The sequence below is a fragment of the Alosa sapidissima genome, chromosome 22 (genome assembly GCF_018492685.1).
Source record: "Alosa sapidissima isolate fAloSap1 chromosome 22, fAloSap1.pri, whole genome shotgun sequence".
In the NCBI taxonomy this organism is placed as follows: domain Eukaryota; kingdom Metazoa; phylum Chordata; class Actinopteri; order Clupeiformes; family Clupeidae; genus Alosa; species Alosa sapidissima.
Window position 1 is genome coordinate 28515722 of NC_055978.1, and position 17878 is coordinate 28533599.

General features: G+C 40.5%; 2 protein-coding genes across 3 annotated transcripts; one reads left to right on the plus strand and one right to left on the minus strand.

Moving 5' to 3' along the window:
* Positions 1-96: 96 nt before the first annotated feature.
* Positions 97-4059, minus strand: alg12 (ALG12 alpha-1,6-mannosyltransferase). Its single transcript, XM_042079644.1, has 9 exons — positions 3567-4059; positions 3088-3220; positions 2810-2983; positions 2515-2709; positions 2332-2435; positions 1968-2191; positions 1670-1839; positions 1491-1566; positions 97-1032 (listed from the first exon to the last, which is right to left on the minus strand). Exons 1-9 carry the CDS (start codon positions 3723-3725, stop codon positions 798-800), a joined length of 1470 nt encoding a protein of 489 aa, XP_041935578.1. The 5' UTR covers positions 3726-4059; the 3' UTR covers positions 97-797.
* Positions 4060-4167: 108 nt separating this feature from the next.
* On the plus strand, positions 4168-14491 carry creld2 (cysteine-rich with EGF-like domains 2). 2 transcript variants are annotated; one of them, XR_006026568.1, is made up of 11 exons: positions 4168-4559; positions 4696-4778; positions 4896-5006; positions 5135-5226; positions 6271-6447; positions 10752-10850; positions 10953-11036; positions 11493-11588; positions 11699-11839; positions 13478-13592; positions 13975-14491. XR_006026568.1 is itself a non-coding variant. In XM_042079645.1 (10 exons), exons 1-10 carry the CDS (start codon positions 4431-4433, stop codon positions 14025-14027), a joined length of 1065 nt encoding a protein of 354 aa, XP_041935579.1. In that variant the 5' UTR covers positions 4171-4430; the 3' UTR covers positions 14028-14491. The 2 variants fall into 2 exon arrangements, 1 of the variants encoding a protein (XP_041935579.1); XM_042079645.1 differs by lacking the exon at positions 13478-13592 and having other exon boundaries at positions 4171-4559.
* Positions 14492-17878: the final 3387 nt, after the last annotated feature.

Genomic DNA, 17878 nt, shown 5'->3' on the forward strand with positions numbered 1-17878 from the left:
TTAGGTGATAGTTCCACATGTAGAATAAGGTTTCAGTGACCAGAGATGTTGCTAGAGGTATCAGCCTAAGGCATAAATGGCACAACCACAGCTTCCTGCAAAAGTAACAAAATTTAATCTGTAAACAGCATCACCTTGTATTTTCTTTCCATAAAGTCCATATTTCAGAGCCATGGGCTCTGAGTAATAAATTATTGGTTTGCAAAGACTTTCAGACTGATCTTAAGTTAACTAATAGCAAAATAAACATTGTTCTATTAAACCAACATTTCCCCCCTCTTCTAATGATAAAAGGTAGGTAAGATCCACATACAAGATTAGGTCTATAAAATGTGCTGTTTTTGTCATGAAAGTGGAAATGATAGAATGATGATTCTGCACAGATTACAGGTTCGTTTCCCAATATTATAATGCATCTTGTTTCTGTGGTACCGACCCTGAGTGAAAATAAAAACTGAAGATGACATTGTAACAAGAAAAACAGGATACATAAACATTTTGAGAACCTTCTGTTCTCTGTTCCTTCAGCATTGTACAACTTTTGACAAGAACAGCACACACTAAGACTTGCTATTAAAGCATGAAAATATCAGTTACGGCTACAGTGGATCCCTACCTTCCTTGGCTCAATGTATACAGCAGCCTGCTTTGGTTAATTACGTGATAAATAATTGGTAAGATGTCACATTCAGTTGCATCTTGTGACAAGAAGGTGGAATGCTCCCTTTAGTTTAAAACTATCAAGCCAACAAAATTCTACACCATTCAACAAAATGAGTAATTTATTCTACAAACATTCAGCTAAGTTTATCTTTTACGCGTTGTAATAGCACCAGTTTGTTGTCCATCTTAATACTGAAAGGGGGGAAGCTAAAGAAATTAAACTTTACATTATTGTACCCTTGAACAAAAGTCAATGGCTGATGGGAGTCTCTGAGCAATGCTATCTGGGTTGAGTTGGCCTCCATCAAGATATGAGAAAAGGTCTTCATTTGTGAATCTCCTGGTACAATGTCCTCCCTTTTGCTGTATCTGAATAGAATTAGTTTCAAAAACATTAAACAATAATTTAACAAGCGTGCATTATCAGGCAGTCCAAAATGTGATGTTTTAGCCAATACCCATTTCATTTGATTACATATGGAATGGCTGACTAATAATTATTAGCAACAGTAGTGTTGCCACCTGAGAAACAATGGACCCAGGATCGCTACCTGAACGTTATGGGACCCTGTCACTTCAGATAGAAGCACTCGCTAAATCCCACTCACTTCACCACACTAAGCAAGACTCTCAAAATACTATGGTGGTAAAACAAACCGTTTTGCTTGCTACAGCACAATACCGGTCAAATTAGTAGGTTTGAATAAAAAATTGTCACATATGTATCACATCCATATTACGGACAAAATGTACACAAATAAGTTATCAGACATATCACTATAACAGAGCTGATGTAGAACTATGTAATAACAAAACAGATTACTCACTTCCAGTTCTCATTCAGTTCTAAGAAGCGGGAGACTCCTGTCTGCGCAGCAAGTACATTAATATGTACAGAGACCTCTAAAAAGGATGCACAGAAAACTAATTTGAGCAGAGCTCTCTCCACAGATGCTGAACAACCTCCTCCCAGACAGACACAATTTGTGGGAAATTCAGCACTGACCTGATGTGGCAGGGACTAATGTGTGCAACTCCATCAAGGCTCTACCTCCAGGATAATTGTGATGGGAAACACACAGGGATAGGCTTGTGTAGGCAGCATTTGTCATTAACTGACCAACCACAATAAGGGAGGCAATTTTATACAACCAGGATTTGTGGTAGTTGTTCAAACTGTAACATAAAGAACTCCAATTATACATAAACAACTAAACTACGATTGACTGTCTAACAAAACATTTAAACACTGATTCTGTTTGAAATGTCCCTATAAATTCAGAAATTAAAGGTTTTCCTCTCACATGTAGGAGCAGCCCCGGGCAGCCACGATGTTAAACACAGGGAAGGTATAGATGATGAAGCGAAGCTCCTTGTGAGGCAGGAAAGAGTACAGCAGAATGAACCCAACAGTTGGAATCAACAGCGTTTGCATCCGTCTGTCAAAGAGACCCAGAGGAACAAAGAGCAGCGTGCTGCCCAGGGCCCGAGGAACAGCCGAGTAAAAGTACCACAGAAATGGTGAGGTTTACTGAGGGGATCAAAGTTAAGGTGAAACAGAAGTCAACAGCTAAAACCAATAAACATTTGGGTGAAATTGCAATAACATGAACAAAATGGTCGTGTAGCAATCCATCACTAAAAACAGTAAAAAGAACAAAAGGATATTCCCCAGTTGGAACTTTTGTTTAAGATTGTGTTGTACCACAGAACTTGACCCTCAGGCCAGAGTATTTGCTTCCAAAATACAGAGTCAACACATATGGTGAGACCTGTAAGGGAAAAAAAATGCCATTTGGTTCAAATACAGTTTGATAATTTGCAGCAGTCAACTTTTCACATAGTACTCACTTAATGACAGAATGCCAGCAGGTATGGCGAAGTAAAACAGCTGTGGTACAGTCAGTCTTCTACTCAGCAGTGACATAAGTAGCATTAATCCTAGGAGGAGGCTAAGCTCAGAGCGGAACACGATGATGGCAAACGCTGAGAGATATATGAAGGGACCATGCTTCTGTGCCATCCATGACGTGAATGCCAGAACAACTACAAGGTTAAAAGGACAATGGGAATTAAAATATGCTTAAGCCTGTCAGTGGGTAAATCAGATGATGGTGGCAAGTTACAGTATATTGAAAATATTTACCTATAGGCAGAGCAAAAACATTTGGTAGAGGCCTGGTGGCATAAAACATCAGGTGGAATTGCGATGTACAGATGAGACAAAACAATCCAGCAACAGTGGTCCCAAACTGCTTCCGAACTTCAATTTGCATGCGCCAGAGAGCAGAAACCACACACATCCCCAGTATGGCTCTCACTAAAAAGTAGACATGAAGTGAGGTTTAGCCAAATATAGTTTAACACTGTCTTCTCTCACAGTGCCATGAAGGGCTGATAACTGATATTCACAAAGACACTAACCAATAACTTGAGTGTAGAATTTTGGTGCATCCAGAAAATGAAGTGTATACACCAGTGGAGATGAAAGTGCTGAAATAAACAGTGGTCCCAGGAATGTCCGTGGAACAACACCAGGAAATTCGAGATGGTCATACTATAAGTGAATAAAGAAAAACAACTGACTTAACTTCAGTTCATGGAACTTTACCTTTGTGATCTGTATTGACACTCTTCTCAATTTAACCCGGCTTTGTTCAATGCACTTTGTAAAGCATACTGTGTAGAGACACATCTCCACTGGTTAGCGCTGGCATTGAATTTGGAAAGTATGAAGTAGGCTGGCGAAATGATTTTAGGGTTTTAGAATGAATTCCCCTACATCAGCTTTGGTGATGTGCCATTGAAAACGTTATATCCCAGCTAGTTGGCTAACTACTACTACCAAAATTACACCGATGTAAAGTCAAATAGCCTAGTTGGCAGTTTCTCTAGTAACTTACCTTTTCTAAGTCAAATCTGTGATACAAAACATCATGTATTGCTTGTAAGTTGAAACTTTCTTCGACCTTTGTAAAGGGACATATTAATAAATGTAGCAACACAATAAAAACAATCAAAAACAACAGTGGTCGCTCAGACACGCTCCTCTTCTCTGCCATGACTTTTCAATACAGGAAGTATGCACATGCGCAGTTCTGCCTCCTGAAAACGCTTTTAAAAAGACCTTCCCTTTGAAAAAATCGTTTACGTTTAGCTCTCCTACTGAACACGAACAAAGTGATAATGACCAGATACCCAATTTGGAGATGACAATACATGGACTAGTTCTGTAAAAAATAACATAGGCCTAAGCATTTCTTCACATTGCGTTGTTTTGTCAGGATAGGTCGCCCAAAATCTCCTTTCATTGAGCAAAGTCATTTCATTCATGGATACACTTATAAACGATCAACCGAGAGTAAACAAAGAATTCCTTATCGTGCATTTAAGTGATACTGCGACCTTAAGTTTTCACTTGATTTAACACAGTTGTCCCGCGCGTGGCGATGTTACATTGGCTTACAAAATGACTGATGTATGAACTTGACCAATCAAAAGGAGCCACAATCGTAATCACAAGCTGACGCGGAAATCGAAATTGTGTGTGGCTTTTTCTTCAACCGGCATGTAAATTTACTTTACTATAAAGCCTTGCCTATTGCCTTGGGATATTCATTGTAGCTGCTTTAACGGATGTTTCTTCGCCAAGACGTCAATATGTTTTAGTCGCTGACAAAACTATGTTATATCAGGGTTTCTAGAGTGGTGGTTACGTTTGAGACAGTTTGCTAATCAGCTAATAGTTAGCGAAATTGAATGGGAAAATGCCAACCAGGACCTCGATTATTTCATTTTATGTAGTAATTTTAGTTTTACAAGTGCATTACATGTACACTAAAGATCTAAAAAGTTCTTGCTCAACATGCAGACAGATTACAGACAATTTCAACAAGGTAAGGCTGACTATGCAATGACTTTGTCATATTGACCTAACATTGACCATCAGTATGAAGTCACACTGAAAAGATACCTATTCTGGATGTGAAGTGTTTTTCTAACACTTTTGAATTGTGACCCCATACTTTGAAGGGTTTTGATAGAACGGTTAAGCAGAATTTTGGTGGTGGAAATACAGCATGGGAGGAGAGGAAATTGTCAAAATATGAGACCAGGTAAAGTAATGCTCTTTCATAGGTCAAGCATTTGTAGTTCTCATAAGTTCTCTGATATAGCTGGATATTACATAATTTTGCTGTTATACTACATTGTGCACTCTTTCCCCTATCCAGTGAGATCCGTCTGGTGGAGATTCTTGAAGGTCTGTGTGACAGCAGCAGCTTTGAATGCAATCAGATGGTCGAAGAGCACGAAGACCAGTTTGAAGCTTGGTGGTTCAAGAGGTTGGAATGTGTTCAGATTTCTCATACTACTATTGACTAGACCATTCTTCCTTATGTTTCATTGGATTATTGTAGTTAATGCCATATGCCTAATCATTCATATTAAAATGATATCTCCTTCACTTCAGGAAAACCAAGCACCCTGACCTTTTCAAATGGTTTTGCATTGAGACCATCAAAGTATGCTGTCCTAGCGGAACATTTGGCCCAGACTGCAATGGTAGGCCTTAAAACACACAAGTAGTGTAGAGTATATCACAACAGGAACTAGACATTCATTTACATCTGAAAATGTGTGTGTGTGTGTGTGTGTGTGTGTGTGTATATGTATATATATATATATATATATATATATATATATATATATATATTATGTATATGTTTTTTTTTTTTTTTTAAACCTTTGACCATATGTATAGTTCCAGACACTTTCTTCACATTTTAAAAGGTTTTTGTTTTAGCGACATACATTGTAGTGGTTCAGTATTGTAGTTGTGTCTCTGAATGTCAGTTTGACCTTTTGCTGTACCAATGTCAAACTGATAACTGATGCGTTGTAGCCTGGAAAGAAGTACACGTTTATTTACTCTGCTGGTAATACTGGGACTCACTTTAGATTATTTACATTGGGACACACAATATTTAGTATGGTTGTAGAATAGGCTTTACATTTCATTCATACCGGTCTTAAAAGGTCTTGAAAGGCTTTACACTTGTTAAATCATGTAGAAACCCTTTAATGAACATGAAACAAAAGACTTACAGCTCCTAGGTGGAAAACATTTGTTGTGCATAATCTATCATCTATGGTGATGCTTGAAGACTGTTATATCATTTGTATTTCATCACCATTGCCCAGGGATAACCCGGGTGCTGGGCATGACTAGCAGCAAATTAGCTAGTGATTTCCCTGTTGCATAGTCTGAAGAAAACACACTCAAAACAGTTTATGAGTTTTATCCATCAACTTTCCTGGCAAGGATCAACAGCAGCACAGTTTGTGCTGATTAAAGATTGCAGGTGTAAACTATAAATGTATCTCAGTATTTTAAATGTATAAAAATGTGCTTTGTTGTGATAGGCCCACCTAAAGTCACCTTGTGTGGTTATTGCATGTAATGTTAGTGTCCAAATGCTTGTCTTTATTGTCATATGCACATCAATGTTAATATCAGTTTGTACGGATAATGTTTTAACAAAACAGTAATACATCTCAAAATGACCGTGATCGTGTTTCTCTGATAATGGTCTGTTTCCTGATCAGGCTGTGTTGGAGGATCAGAGAAACCTTGTCATGGTAATGGCCAGTGTGATGGTGAAGGGACAAGAGGAGGCAATGGCAAGTGCATTTGTAACCGTGGATACAAAGGGGAACTCTGTCTAGACTGCACTGATGGATACTTCAATGAGGAAAAAAATGACACATTCTCTCTTTGTACAGGTAAATTCATCTTTCTTAGTTTAAGGGGCCGTTTTCTATCAGAAATAGAACATCTTTCTAATGTCCAGAAGACATGGTTAGTCACTGTAGGAAATTCCCCACAACCACCACCTTGTCCATGTGACATGTTCAGGGGAAAACATGGCATGCTGGGACACCTGTTTCTTTATTGGTTTCAAACCACCTTTGCTGAAAGTCTTTGATACTAACTGAATTTAAATGTTTAAGGTAAAATAACTGCAAGTGTCACTTTGCAGCAGCTTTAAAGAATAAGGCTGTGTTTACAAATGTGTTTACTTGCACACCCCACAACCTGGGGTCCGTGGAGGCACTGCAGGGGGTCCGCCAAATTATTTCATCTGAAGCATTTTTTTTCCCTCTTCCAAAAATGTAAAATGTCCTACATAAGCATAAACAGAACGTAGAAAAGATGCTTTACAGTACCCCTCAGAATTATTGCCACTTCTGCTAGATAGATAGATAGATAGATAGATAGATAGATACTTTATTGATCCCCAAGGTGGAAATTCAAGGGTCTCAGTAGCATACAGACATCACACACAAGATGCACTTACAGCAGAAATGGTAAATATAAGTATAAACATATAACTAAACTCCACTGTACAATAAAGACAGTAGAAGATAAGAAAACTAACAAAACGAAATACTAAATACACTATATAAATTAAATTAAGAAAGTCCAATGTGCTTGAGGGTGATCAAGCATAAGACGCTTTAAGTGACCGGGCCGGGACTGGTAAGGTGCTAAAGGGAGTGAATGGTGAAGGTGCAAACAGTAGTCCAACCATAGTCCTTAGTTATGTGTGCATGGCAAGATGCTCAAGAGAGTGAGTGTCATGGTGAAGGTGCAAAAAGTAGTCCAACATTAGTCCAATAGTGCAAGAGTAAGGTCTAGAGACCAGCATAGAAAATATGGTCAAATAGGAGAGTAAAGTATAATGGAGACAAGCTAAAATAAAAAACTATTTCGGTGCAAGAACAGGTTGAGGTAATAGGGTTATAGCCATTCATTCATTCAGTATTGTAGCAGAAGCCTGTAGCAGTAAAACAGTAGTGAAAACATTAGGCTGTGTACATTAGTAAAACAGTAGTAAAGCAGTAGTGGGCAGTCAGTACTCAAATGTGGAGAGGCAGACAGACTAAGCAGAGTCTATCTCTCCTCTTCCCTTTAGTGAGGCATTGAACAGTTCAATGGCCCTAGGAACAAATGACTTCCTCAGCCTTTCAGTTGTGCATGGCACTGAGCGAAGTCTCCAGCTGATCAAGCTCTTTTGGTTTTTGAAAGTGCTGTAGAGCGGATGACATTCATTGTCCAAGATGTTGATCAGTTTGTTTAGGGTCCTCTTGTCAGATATTGAAGTGATGCACTCCTAAGCTTCTCCCTTATTAAACACTCTCTGGTAACGTGGAAGGTTAAAGTCACGTGACTTCTTTTGTAGTTCGTTTATTAAAACAAAAGGAGCAATTTCGATTTTCTTAAATAAGGCAAAATAGGGTCTGACATTTTCACAGTTAGAATATTATTACTGTATAGACACTGAAAAATATGTTTGGTGGATAATATCGCTGCTTTGGCTTCATAATATTTTTTTTAAAATGGGTCTATGGGACTTAACATTGGAGCTGGTCTTCGATAGGAACGCAACCAATTGGGGCGCTGGTTTTCACTTTCCCTCCCTACAGGCGTCTACACGGCGAAAGTTAGCCGGCGGTTTCAAAAGTTCCCATTTCGGATGCCGGTTTCAAAAGCTATCGGTTTCAGTCTCCTAAACTGCCGGCGTCGTGTACACGCAAGGCGTAACCGTAAACAAAACCTCACCGGTTTCCCATAAACCGGCGTTGTGTAAACGGCACCCCAGTCTGAGGGGTTGGATGGTGTTAAAAGCACTTGAGAAATCAAAGAACATGATTCTCACAGCACTTTTTCCCTTGTCTGGGTGAGAATGTGTCCTGTGTAAAAGATAAGTGATGGCATCGTCCACGCCCACTTTCTCCTGGTATGCAAACTGTAACGGGTCTAGTGCATGGCGTAGCTGGGGTCTGAGCATGCCTAAGACCAATCGCTCCATTGTTTTCATCACATGTGATGTTAGAGCGACAGGCCTGAAGTGTTACTATGTAAAGCGACCTTGGGTTTGAGAAAGGCGCTATATAAAATAAACTTATTATTATTATGAAGTCATTAAGCTCACTGGGGTGTGGTTTCTTGGGGACGGGGGTGAGACATGATGTCTTCCACAGTGTTGGAACTTGTCCGAGACGTAGACTCCAGTTGAAGATGTGCTTCAGTGGTTCCCCCAATTCAGCAGCACAGGCCTTGAGCAGCCTTGGACACAGTCTGTCAGGCCCGGCTGCCTTACGAGGATGAAGTTTTTTATAAAAGATAACTTACTTGATCAGCTGAAATGATGGGGGGGATGAGGGGGGGAGGAGTGGAGGGTGAGGAGTGGAGGGTGAGGAGGAGGAGGGGTGCTTCTGAGAGGGTTGTCGTGTGGCTAGAGACTGATGGCCGTTGGCTGAAGCCATTGTTGCCGCACTACTCGTGGTCACCATGTGGGGGAGAGGTGCGATAGCCTGAACAGCAGTGATGATGGAGAGGGGGAGGGGAGGGGGGCAGCATCTGGGGTCTGTGTCTGATGGCTGTTGACGACAGGTCGTTGTCCCCTCGTTGTTCGTGGTCACGATGTGGGGGAGGGGTGCAATATCAAGTGATGGTGGGGGTGAGTGTTGCACTGGTAATGAGGTGGGGTGGGGGCTGGGGGATGGGCAATCAAACCTGTTGTAAAAGTGGTTCAGCTGGTTCGCCCTGTCCAGGTCTCTCTCCACAGAGCTGCTGCTCTTCTTAAGGCCAGTGATAGATTTCATACAGTCCCACACCTCCTTCATAAAGTAGACTAAAAAGAGGAACATAAAATCATCTTTTGGAAATTGATCTTAATGCCTTAAGTAAAAAAGAATGAGGAAATATCCAACCTTTACTGACACCAATTGTCTTTGTGAATGAATAATGTATCATAAATAAATAAATGTTCTTCCTTAAAATACAGGGGTCATGAGTATTGGCACCCCTATGTTAAATTCCAATAGAGGCAGGCATATTTTTATTTTTAAAGGCAAGTTATTTCATGGATTCAGGATACTACAGTGTATGTGTCCTGATAAAGTTCCGTGGGTCTTTGGAATTAAAATAGCCCCACATCATCTCACACCCTTCACCATACCTAGAAATTGGCATGGTTTTATTTCAGTTAGCCTATCAGCTGGTTTAATTTGCATTCAGCTCAATGAGCATATTGAGCATATTAGTTGATAAAATAACATATAGGCTACCTATGAGTCTTCATGCAATCATGTGATCACTATAGGAACATGTCATGTGCAGCATTTAGCTGCCTTGCGTCAAAACATGTGACCTCCATCTGCCCCAGAATCTGTGCCACTCACCAGGGTCAGGCCTCTCACTAGGTAGGCTATGAGATATTGCATCCATACTCAAGCTTAATTCTTTGTCCTTCCTTAATAAATTGTGATGGCTAACTGTTAAGATGATGATACACAGGGCAACTATTGAGGGCAACAGACAACTAGCAACCACCGCTAGTTAGCTAAATCCCATTCAATCTCAGTGGAGCAATGGTAGCTAACAGTTTACTGGGGGAAAAACAATGTCTTCTTAACAACCTCAGCACATATAAATAGATGTTAGTTGGCTTTTTAAGCATTTGGTGAAGTAAAATGTCCATTTTGGGTTTCAACATAAACACTTAGCGGAGTAGATATAAGAAGCCTCTCTTTTCCCTCGCTTCCATATACAGTAAAGGAAAGCTCGCTTCACTATCATGACGCTGCCATCTTTGTTGACAATTCAGCTCACAGATGGTCATGTGATTCATTGCTAGCACTCTGATTGGATGATCTCAAAACATTGCCCATAACCTCTATCGTAAGATTTGGATACTTATGTTGCCCAATCTCAAGTGCTCCCTGTGTCTCTCTCAGCGAAAGGGTCCTTGGACTGAAAAAGGTTGAAGATCCCTGTTCTAGAACAATTTTAAATGCTACTTCTCTCCTCCTAAGCTGTCAGAACCACTGGCCAGTGCGCTCACATCTAATAATTACTATATCAATCAATATGAACACTATAATATGAACAGAAATGCATAGATCCAATCAGTTTCAACATCCAAGTGTTGGCCTTCTGTCACAGATCATGTTAAAATGTATATGTAAAGGAAATGTCTCAACTTTGTTTAGTTTCAAGTCTAAGAACTGCTCTTCCACAGAGTGTCATACCTCTTGTAAGACCTGCACAGGCCCCACCAATAAGGACTGTGATGACTGCAAAGATGGATGGGAGGAGGATGATGATGAGGCGTGCATTGGTAGGAAAATCATTGGTTCTTGCAAAATGATGGACATTGAGAACACAAAAAATAGTTTTTCTTCCAGTAGTTCATAATAATAATCAAGGTCTTTCTTTAAAGATGTTGATGAGTGTACTGAGGATTCCTCCTCGTGTAAAGAGGATCAGTATTGCTTAAACACTCCAGGCTCTTACTCCTGCAAAGGTAAGATGTGTTGCACTTTTAAGTATTTTAGTATTATTTTCTACTTTTACATTTATTCATTTAGCAGACACTTTTCATCCAAAGTGACTTACATATGTCATACAAGGGCCATTGTCCCCGGAGCAACTTGGGGTTAAGTGTCTTGCTCAAGGGCACAACGGTGGAATGCAGAAATTGAACCCACAACTTTTCAGGCTACTACATGCTCCTTAACCCTTAAAGGTGTAGGTTTTTGAACATTCTAAGTTCCGCAACAATTGAAGGTTCTAAAATTCTATGTTGAATTCAATGAACCCAGATATTCTTTAGAACGTTAATTTCCCAACATTCCCGTGACTGTACTTCTTTAAGGGTTAACCACTGCGCTGCCACCACCCCAATTCTCCAACTGTCTTGTGTAGTATACTTGCATCTACATACTGATATGATCAAATGTTTTGTTCTATATTTTTGCAGCTTGTGACAAGGTGTGTTCTGGCTGTAAAGGGCCTGGTCCTGACCAGTGTCTAGCCTGCTCGGAAGGCTTCATGGAGGAGGAAGGCAAATGCACCGGTAAGCACCTAATCATTTACATTTGTGACTCTACAGTTACAGGAGTTACATAGCATGGAACATAGTAGAGGTTTAGATGTTAACATCTTATTTTAATTTAATGTTGGCAGATATGAATGAGTGTGATCAGCCTGAATCTGTATGCGCTGAGGAGCACCAAGAGTGCCTCAATACCATTGGAAGCTACAAGTGCCAGTGTGCTGAAGGTTTCCATGAAGAGGATGGAGCCTGCAATCCAGCTGCCACATTAGGTAAGTATCGATATTGTAAAGTAGGTTTTTAATGTCTTCATTGTCAGGAATTAAAACATTACCCACTGCCATGCCAAACAATACCATTCTGGCAATATGTAATTGTGACACTTAAACATGAGCTAATGCAGTGGTTATCAAACTTTTTCTGTCATTTCCCACTTTGGAGGTGGGGAATTTTCAAGCCCCACCTGACTCCATCATCCCGGCAAAATGGTAATGTTAAAATATTATTTTGGTTATAATAGCATTTTGGTTCCACGGTACATTTCCCGTCTCGGTCCGCAGGATCTGATGTTTTAATTCGTATGTCGGTCTGCTTATGACTCCTATGTTGGTGTGTGGCGTGTGATCTTCCTTGTAAAAAAAGAAAGGCATTATTAAAGATGGGCACAAAAAAAAAATCCCTCTTGTTCATCGCGCCCCACCTGTCATGTCTCTGTTCCCCACTAGTGGGGCCCGCCCCACACTTTGAGAACCACTGAGCTAAAGCAACCCCATTTCCAAAAAAGTTGGGACGCTGTGTAGAAAAAAAATGCTATGATATGCAAATCATGTAAACCCTATGTAATTGAAAATGGTGCAAAGACAGAGATTGTTTTATTGTTTTTTGGAAAGAATATGTTTTTAAGTTGATGCCAGCAACACGTCTCAGAAAAAGTTGGGACAGGGCACTGTGTTGCTTCCCCTGTTCTTTTCACAACAGTCTGTAAGTATTTGGAAACGGAGGACACCAGTTTTGAGAATGAAATGTCCCATTCTTGTCTGACATAGAATTTCAGCTGCTCAACAGTCTGCGGTCTTTGTACTCTGAAATCATACTTTTTTTTGGTTCCTTGATGCACCCAGTGTGACTGGTCTGGACTGCAGGCAGGCCATTTTAGCGCCTGGACTCTGGATACCAGTAGCCAGTTGCTGCTACTGGAAGAAACTGGAATCCATGCATTTCCACTGAATTATTTTTGGAATCTGATCCCTTATCATACCTGTTCATTCTTACTCGTTGCTCGACTTATCGTGACTAAATTCAAGATGGCTGAAAACGCTAAACTTCGCGAAGATACTGTCTGTATAAATAGTCTTGTAAGTAAACTACCAGTGCTTTTTCAAAGTTCTCAATGTCTCGTTTTAAATGTCAGGGCCCTCGGAAGTCTACCAATGAAGTGGTGAGATACATTGAGCCTCGTAAATGGGTGTAAAACAGTGATTTATTTGCATGGCTAGCCCGATGCCGAAGCACCACTATTGAAAAAGTGGTTGGTAGCATCGGCTAACTAGCGCCAGATTTTGGAGTGCAGGGGACAAGCCGAGATGGGCTATGAGACATACGTTCACACTCGGTATCATGTTTCAATACACTTTAGGTCAATATCACACCGGAATTCTCCTATAACAATATATTTCACACCATATGTTTTGCATTTTCATGCACTGGTAATTCCCTGGAATTGCGTTTTCTAGTTCTGAAATCTTACTCCATGTTTTCTTTAAACTTTTCCAGCCTTAATAATAATTTTCATGAAATAATCAAATGTGTCAGTTTCAACATTTGATATGTTGTCTATGTGCTTTTTACAACTAACTATGGGTTTGTAAGAATTGCAGATCACATTCTGCTTTTATTTACATTTTACACAGCATCACAACTTTTTTGGAAAAAGGGTTGTACAGATTAAGGAAGATACACACAAGAACATGGAATAACTTAAAACACATTGTCCAATTTGAGTGTCATCAGGATAACACGCCTGAGGTAACACAAGCCCGGCTGTTATGGTCTGGGCACAGATAACTGCACAGAATAAATCTCCATGCTAACTTGTAATGTCCCATTACTTTTGTAAAATTGAGTCCAGGCTAAATTCTGCCTCTGGTGTAAATGTTTTGCAATTTGGTCTCCTTGTTGTCAAGGACATTTCATATCTTAAGCACCAGCAATTAGACATGATGTTGTGCATTGAACATTCTTAAAACATTCTGAGCCAACAATTAATTTAGCTATAATGCCATTTTCTTAAATACTCAGAGAGCAAAGTAAAAGTGTTGTCAGATTCATTTTGTTTTTGTTGATTTGTTGTATGATTCTCACAGGAAGTTGCATTGGACTCATGACCTCTCTTTCTTCTTATTCTTAGAGGAGAATCAGCAATCGTCTGAGGATCAGCCTGCGGAGCATGAGGACCTCTGATTTTTAATTTCTGGATTGAACACAAGGGGGCGCTAAAGCACTGTGTTGGCCCCTCATGAGCAGCATGTCATGTGCTGAATGACGCTTTGGACAATATGGCCCTCACTGAACTAAACTGCCTCAATTCATGCCAATTTTATACCAGGAACTGGCCCATGGAACAGTGGTCAAATCTGTCTCATTTTCTGAGTAAGTTGTAAGTTGTTTTTGCTGCCCTGTCTCTAGGAGGAAACATTGTTTTTCAAGCCAAGCCAGCCTTTATTTGTTTTAATAAGAGGTCTTATTGTGTTTGTAACCAAGCAGCTAGTAATATTTTCCTCCTTTGTCCCTCATCAAAGGGCAGTGAAAACAGCAGCTCTGTTGGTTTTAGAATGAACACCAGATGGCAGCATAGCCCAGAAAAAAGGAAAGTTGGAAGAAATGGAAATTTACTGAGATTAAATAAAGAAAACATGAAAGATGAAGATGTCTTTATAGGGGGAAAAGTTCTTATGATGTTCTACTCGCATTGTGTTGAATTACCTAGCCCCTATGTGAAGATGTTATCTCAGATGGTGCATGTCTCATGGCAATGAGCTGCTTTGTTTGTAGTTGCTTGACAGACTGCTGCAAGAGTTTGGTTAAGAGCTTGTTGTAACACATCCTTGAACCGGAGCTTTCAACTGCAGATGTAATCTCTCAATTCCCCCTTATTTACCCTCCACTGTCTGCGTAATAATTCTTTTTCAGTGAAACATACTCTTAAAACAACTCATTTGAAACAACTCATGAGTAAGGTCGGAGGTTTTTGAACATATATATATATATATATATATATATATATATATATATATATATAACCTGAACTTTAAATTAGACTCTGTATGCCATGTATGGAGTAAATCCCTGGGGAACAGTTATATATGCCCTGAAAGCCCACTGAAGCTGACTGGTAAATCTTAAACTGAGTGCAGCATAGCTCTTCCCTCTGCTTTGTTGTGGTTGTGCTCTGCCAGTAATGCTCAGCTGTGGTGCATGTGGTCTCACTCAGGCCATGGTGACCACAAGGACACTGCCAACTCACCCAGAGCATGCTGGGATGTCGGTGCTCGGTGCATATATGTCTTTGGGCGAGCGGAAGAGGAAGTGGAACTGACCCAAAGTGAGACCCAAGACCTTGTTCAGATGGAGCCCCTCAGGTAAAGCTCCCTGGTGGTGGAGAGGGAGCGAGAGAGAGAGAGAACAACCCCCCCCCTGTCTCTCTGGCACAGGTTCACCCCATCTCCTCCCACTCTGGGACTTGGACTCTGACTGAGGTGCAGCTGTGCCATGTGCTTTCGTTCAGGACTTTGTGTGTGATGTGGTCACCTCCTTCCCTCTCGTCCTCTCTGTTGTGGCTACACGCTTTGCCTACTCGGAGCTCCACAGCGAAACACCATCAATAAAGTTGGACAAATTTTGGTGCTGTTTGGAATCCGCTATGCCTACACTTGATCTTGGGAGGACCAACCAGGCCAGGATCAGCACTTTTGTACAAACCTGTGACGATATTCACTCAATAAGTTTCAAATTGACCTCTCAATCACAACATGACCCATATACATGTTGCTTACTCAAACCGTTTCATTTGGGGTGGAACGACTTCGATTCTATTGCAAACTGCTCTAGTCAGCCTATGGACCCTTTCAAGAGAGTTCCATTATCAGCATCATAGTTGGCCCCACAAGACTTCCTTTTTAACATTCCATATGTTATCTTAATGCAGAGGAAGTAGATTGGGACCCAAATAGAATGTTCAAGCATTGTTTTTGTTTTTATTGCTGAAAGGGTCCATATATTCTTACAGTTGTTTTTTTTGGTTTGTCTCTGAACTCTTGAAAGCGTTTCTGTAAAGCTAAACAGTTCAGTGTAATGAGTTCTTACCAGGACTGTACTGCCTAGACATCAGAGGGAGTGGCATTCACTCAGCCATCCTTGTGCACTTTGAAGCGATTTCGTAGACAAGTGAGATAGATTGATGCATCATTCTTTGAACTAGCTGGTGTGTTTGTGTCTGTGTGTGTCTAGGCTGATCTTACATATACACTTAGTGAATTCAATGAGGAAAGCTTTGATCTCCTTTATTACTTTGTTTGTACCTGTTTGCGCGCAATCTTTGCGGTCAAGGCTGATGAGGATCTCACAGATTTGCGATTGAACAGAGTGGTTTTCATAACCCAGAAAAAACACACAAATAAATAAAGGAATAGAGTCATGCATTTCCTGTTTTGAACCTGATTAAATAGTTCAGCATTTTTGTTTACCATTTTGATAGATTCAGGATTATAGTAATGCATTGTGTATGTTTTTATTTTGGTGTGGTCTAATTGAAGAATTGGACAAATTAGTCTGAAAAAGGGTTCAAAGCAGCGGTATGAAAGAGCACAGTAGCTACAACATGTACTTCTGGGATACAGGCTTCTATTCTGCTTATTAAGAAGTTAATGTGTAGCAGACGTCCGAGTTTGTGTTATCAAGGCAATTCATTTCCTGACCAATATTAATTCATATGGTTTTGTTTTATCTGGAAGGCATCCCCGCACAAGATTGAGAATAAAACTGTTCCTGTTTGAAATCGTATCACAGTTCAGCAGGGGAGTTCACACACTCTTGTGACTGACCACCTAGTGGGAGTTGTATAATAGACAAACAGATCCAAGTTGTGTGCAGCTGAAAGACATGAAATCTAAAACATCAAGGGTGATTTCAAAGCACCACTGTTTTGTATTTAAAGACATCCAAGGAACCCCTGGCAACAGGTTAAATGGGTTGACCTCTCACTGTTCTCACAGATGATGCAGGTGATGCAACAGCGCCGTGTGAGCCATCACTGGTTATGAAAGTTTCCCACACACTGATCCCGCTGCTGTTTGTTATGTATTGCTATAACACTTTGCACATGTTTCTGGACAGATCATTTTACAGGCACGCTCACTAGTCTTCTGATTAAAGGACCACACAGATTCACACATGTGATACTGATGTCTATGTTAGAAAATTATGATAATAGAACAGGCTATAACAAATTCAGAGATACACAAGAGATGGCAGTGTGTGTAGGTCTATATGTGTGTGAGTGACTAGGTGTGTGTGTGTGTGTGTGTGTGTGTGTGCGAGAGAGCGAGAGAGAGACTGATGATTCTGCATTCAGATTCCTGTGAGGTAAAACGCTGCTGGCTCAGCGAGGCTCCCCGGCGGCTTGTGACAGGTCAGCATTTTGGGGCATATATCAGCGCTCTGTGGAGCTGGCTGACCTGCACAGCATCCCCTCTCCTCTGCGCTCTCCTCCCATGCAAATGCTACAGTGGCAGTCATGTGTGCGTATGTTAGTATTGCCTCACTGGCCTTCTGACAGGAAATGCTCAGAATCCACTGTCAGGAAGATACAGTTCAAGACCTCATGCATGTAGAATGTGATTAGGATGCATGACAGAAATCAGTGATGACGGTGTCCGTAAGTGAGGAGTTTATTTCAAGATGGTTGTTAAAAAATAATACAAAAATATCAGACAATTGCTTAAATTATACACCAGAAAAGGAGGATAATAATAGGGCAGTTAATAACAGAGCACATGGATCACATCACTTATTTAGGGTTTAGATCTAGGTCAGCGTTCTGCCCAGTAATATACCACAATGCCAATTTTCATTCTGCCAACACTGGCATTGACTAAAGCCACTCTGAGGAGACTAGAGATGGCAAAACGCTTTGTGTGTAACATATGGGGACGTTAGATTGCACATTCGTATCATTTTGTGAAACGAGGCTTTCCTTGAGGGATGTCCAACTAGTTGAACTCCAGCATTAAAGTATCACATGATCTCACATTAAT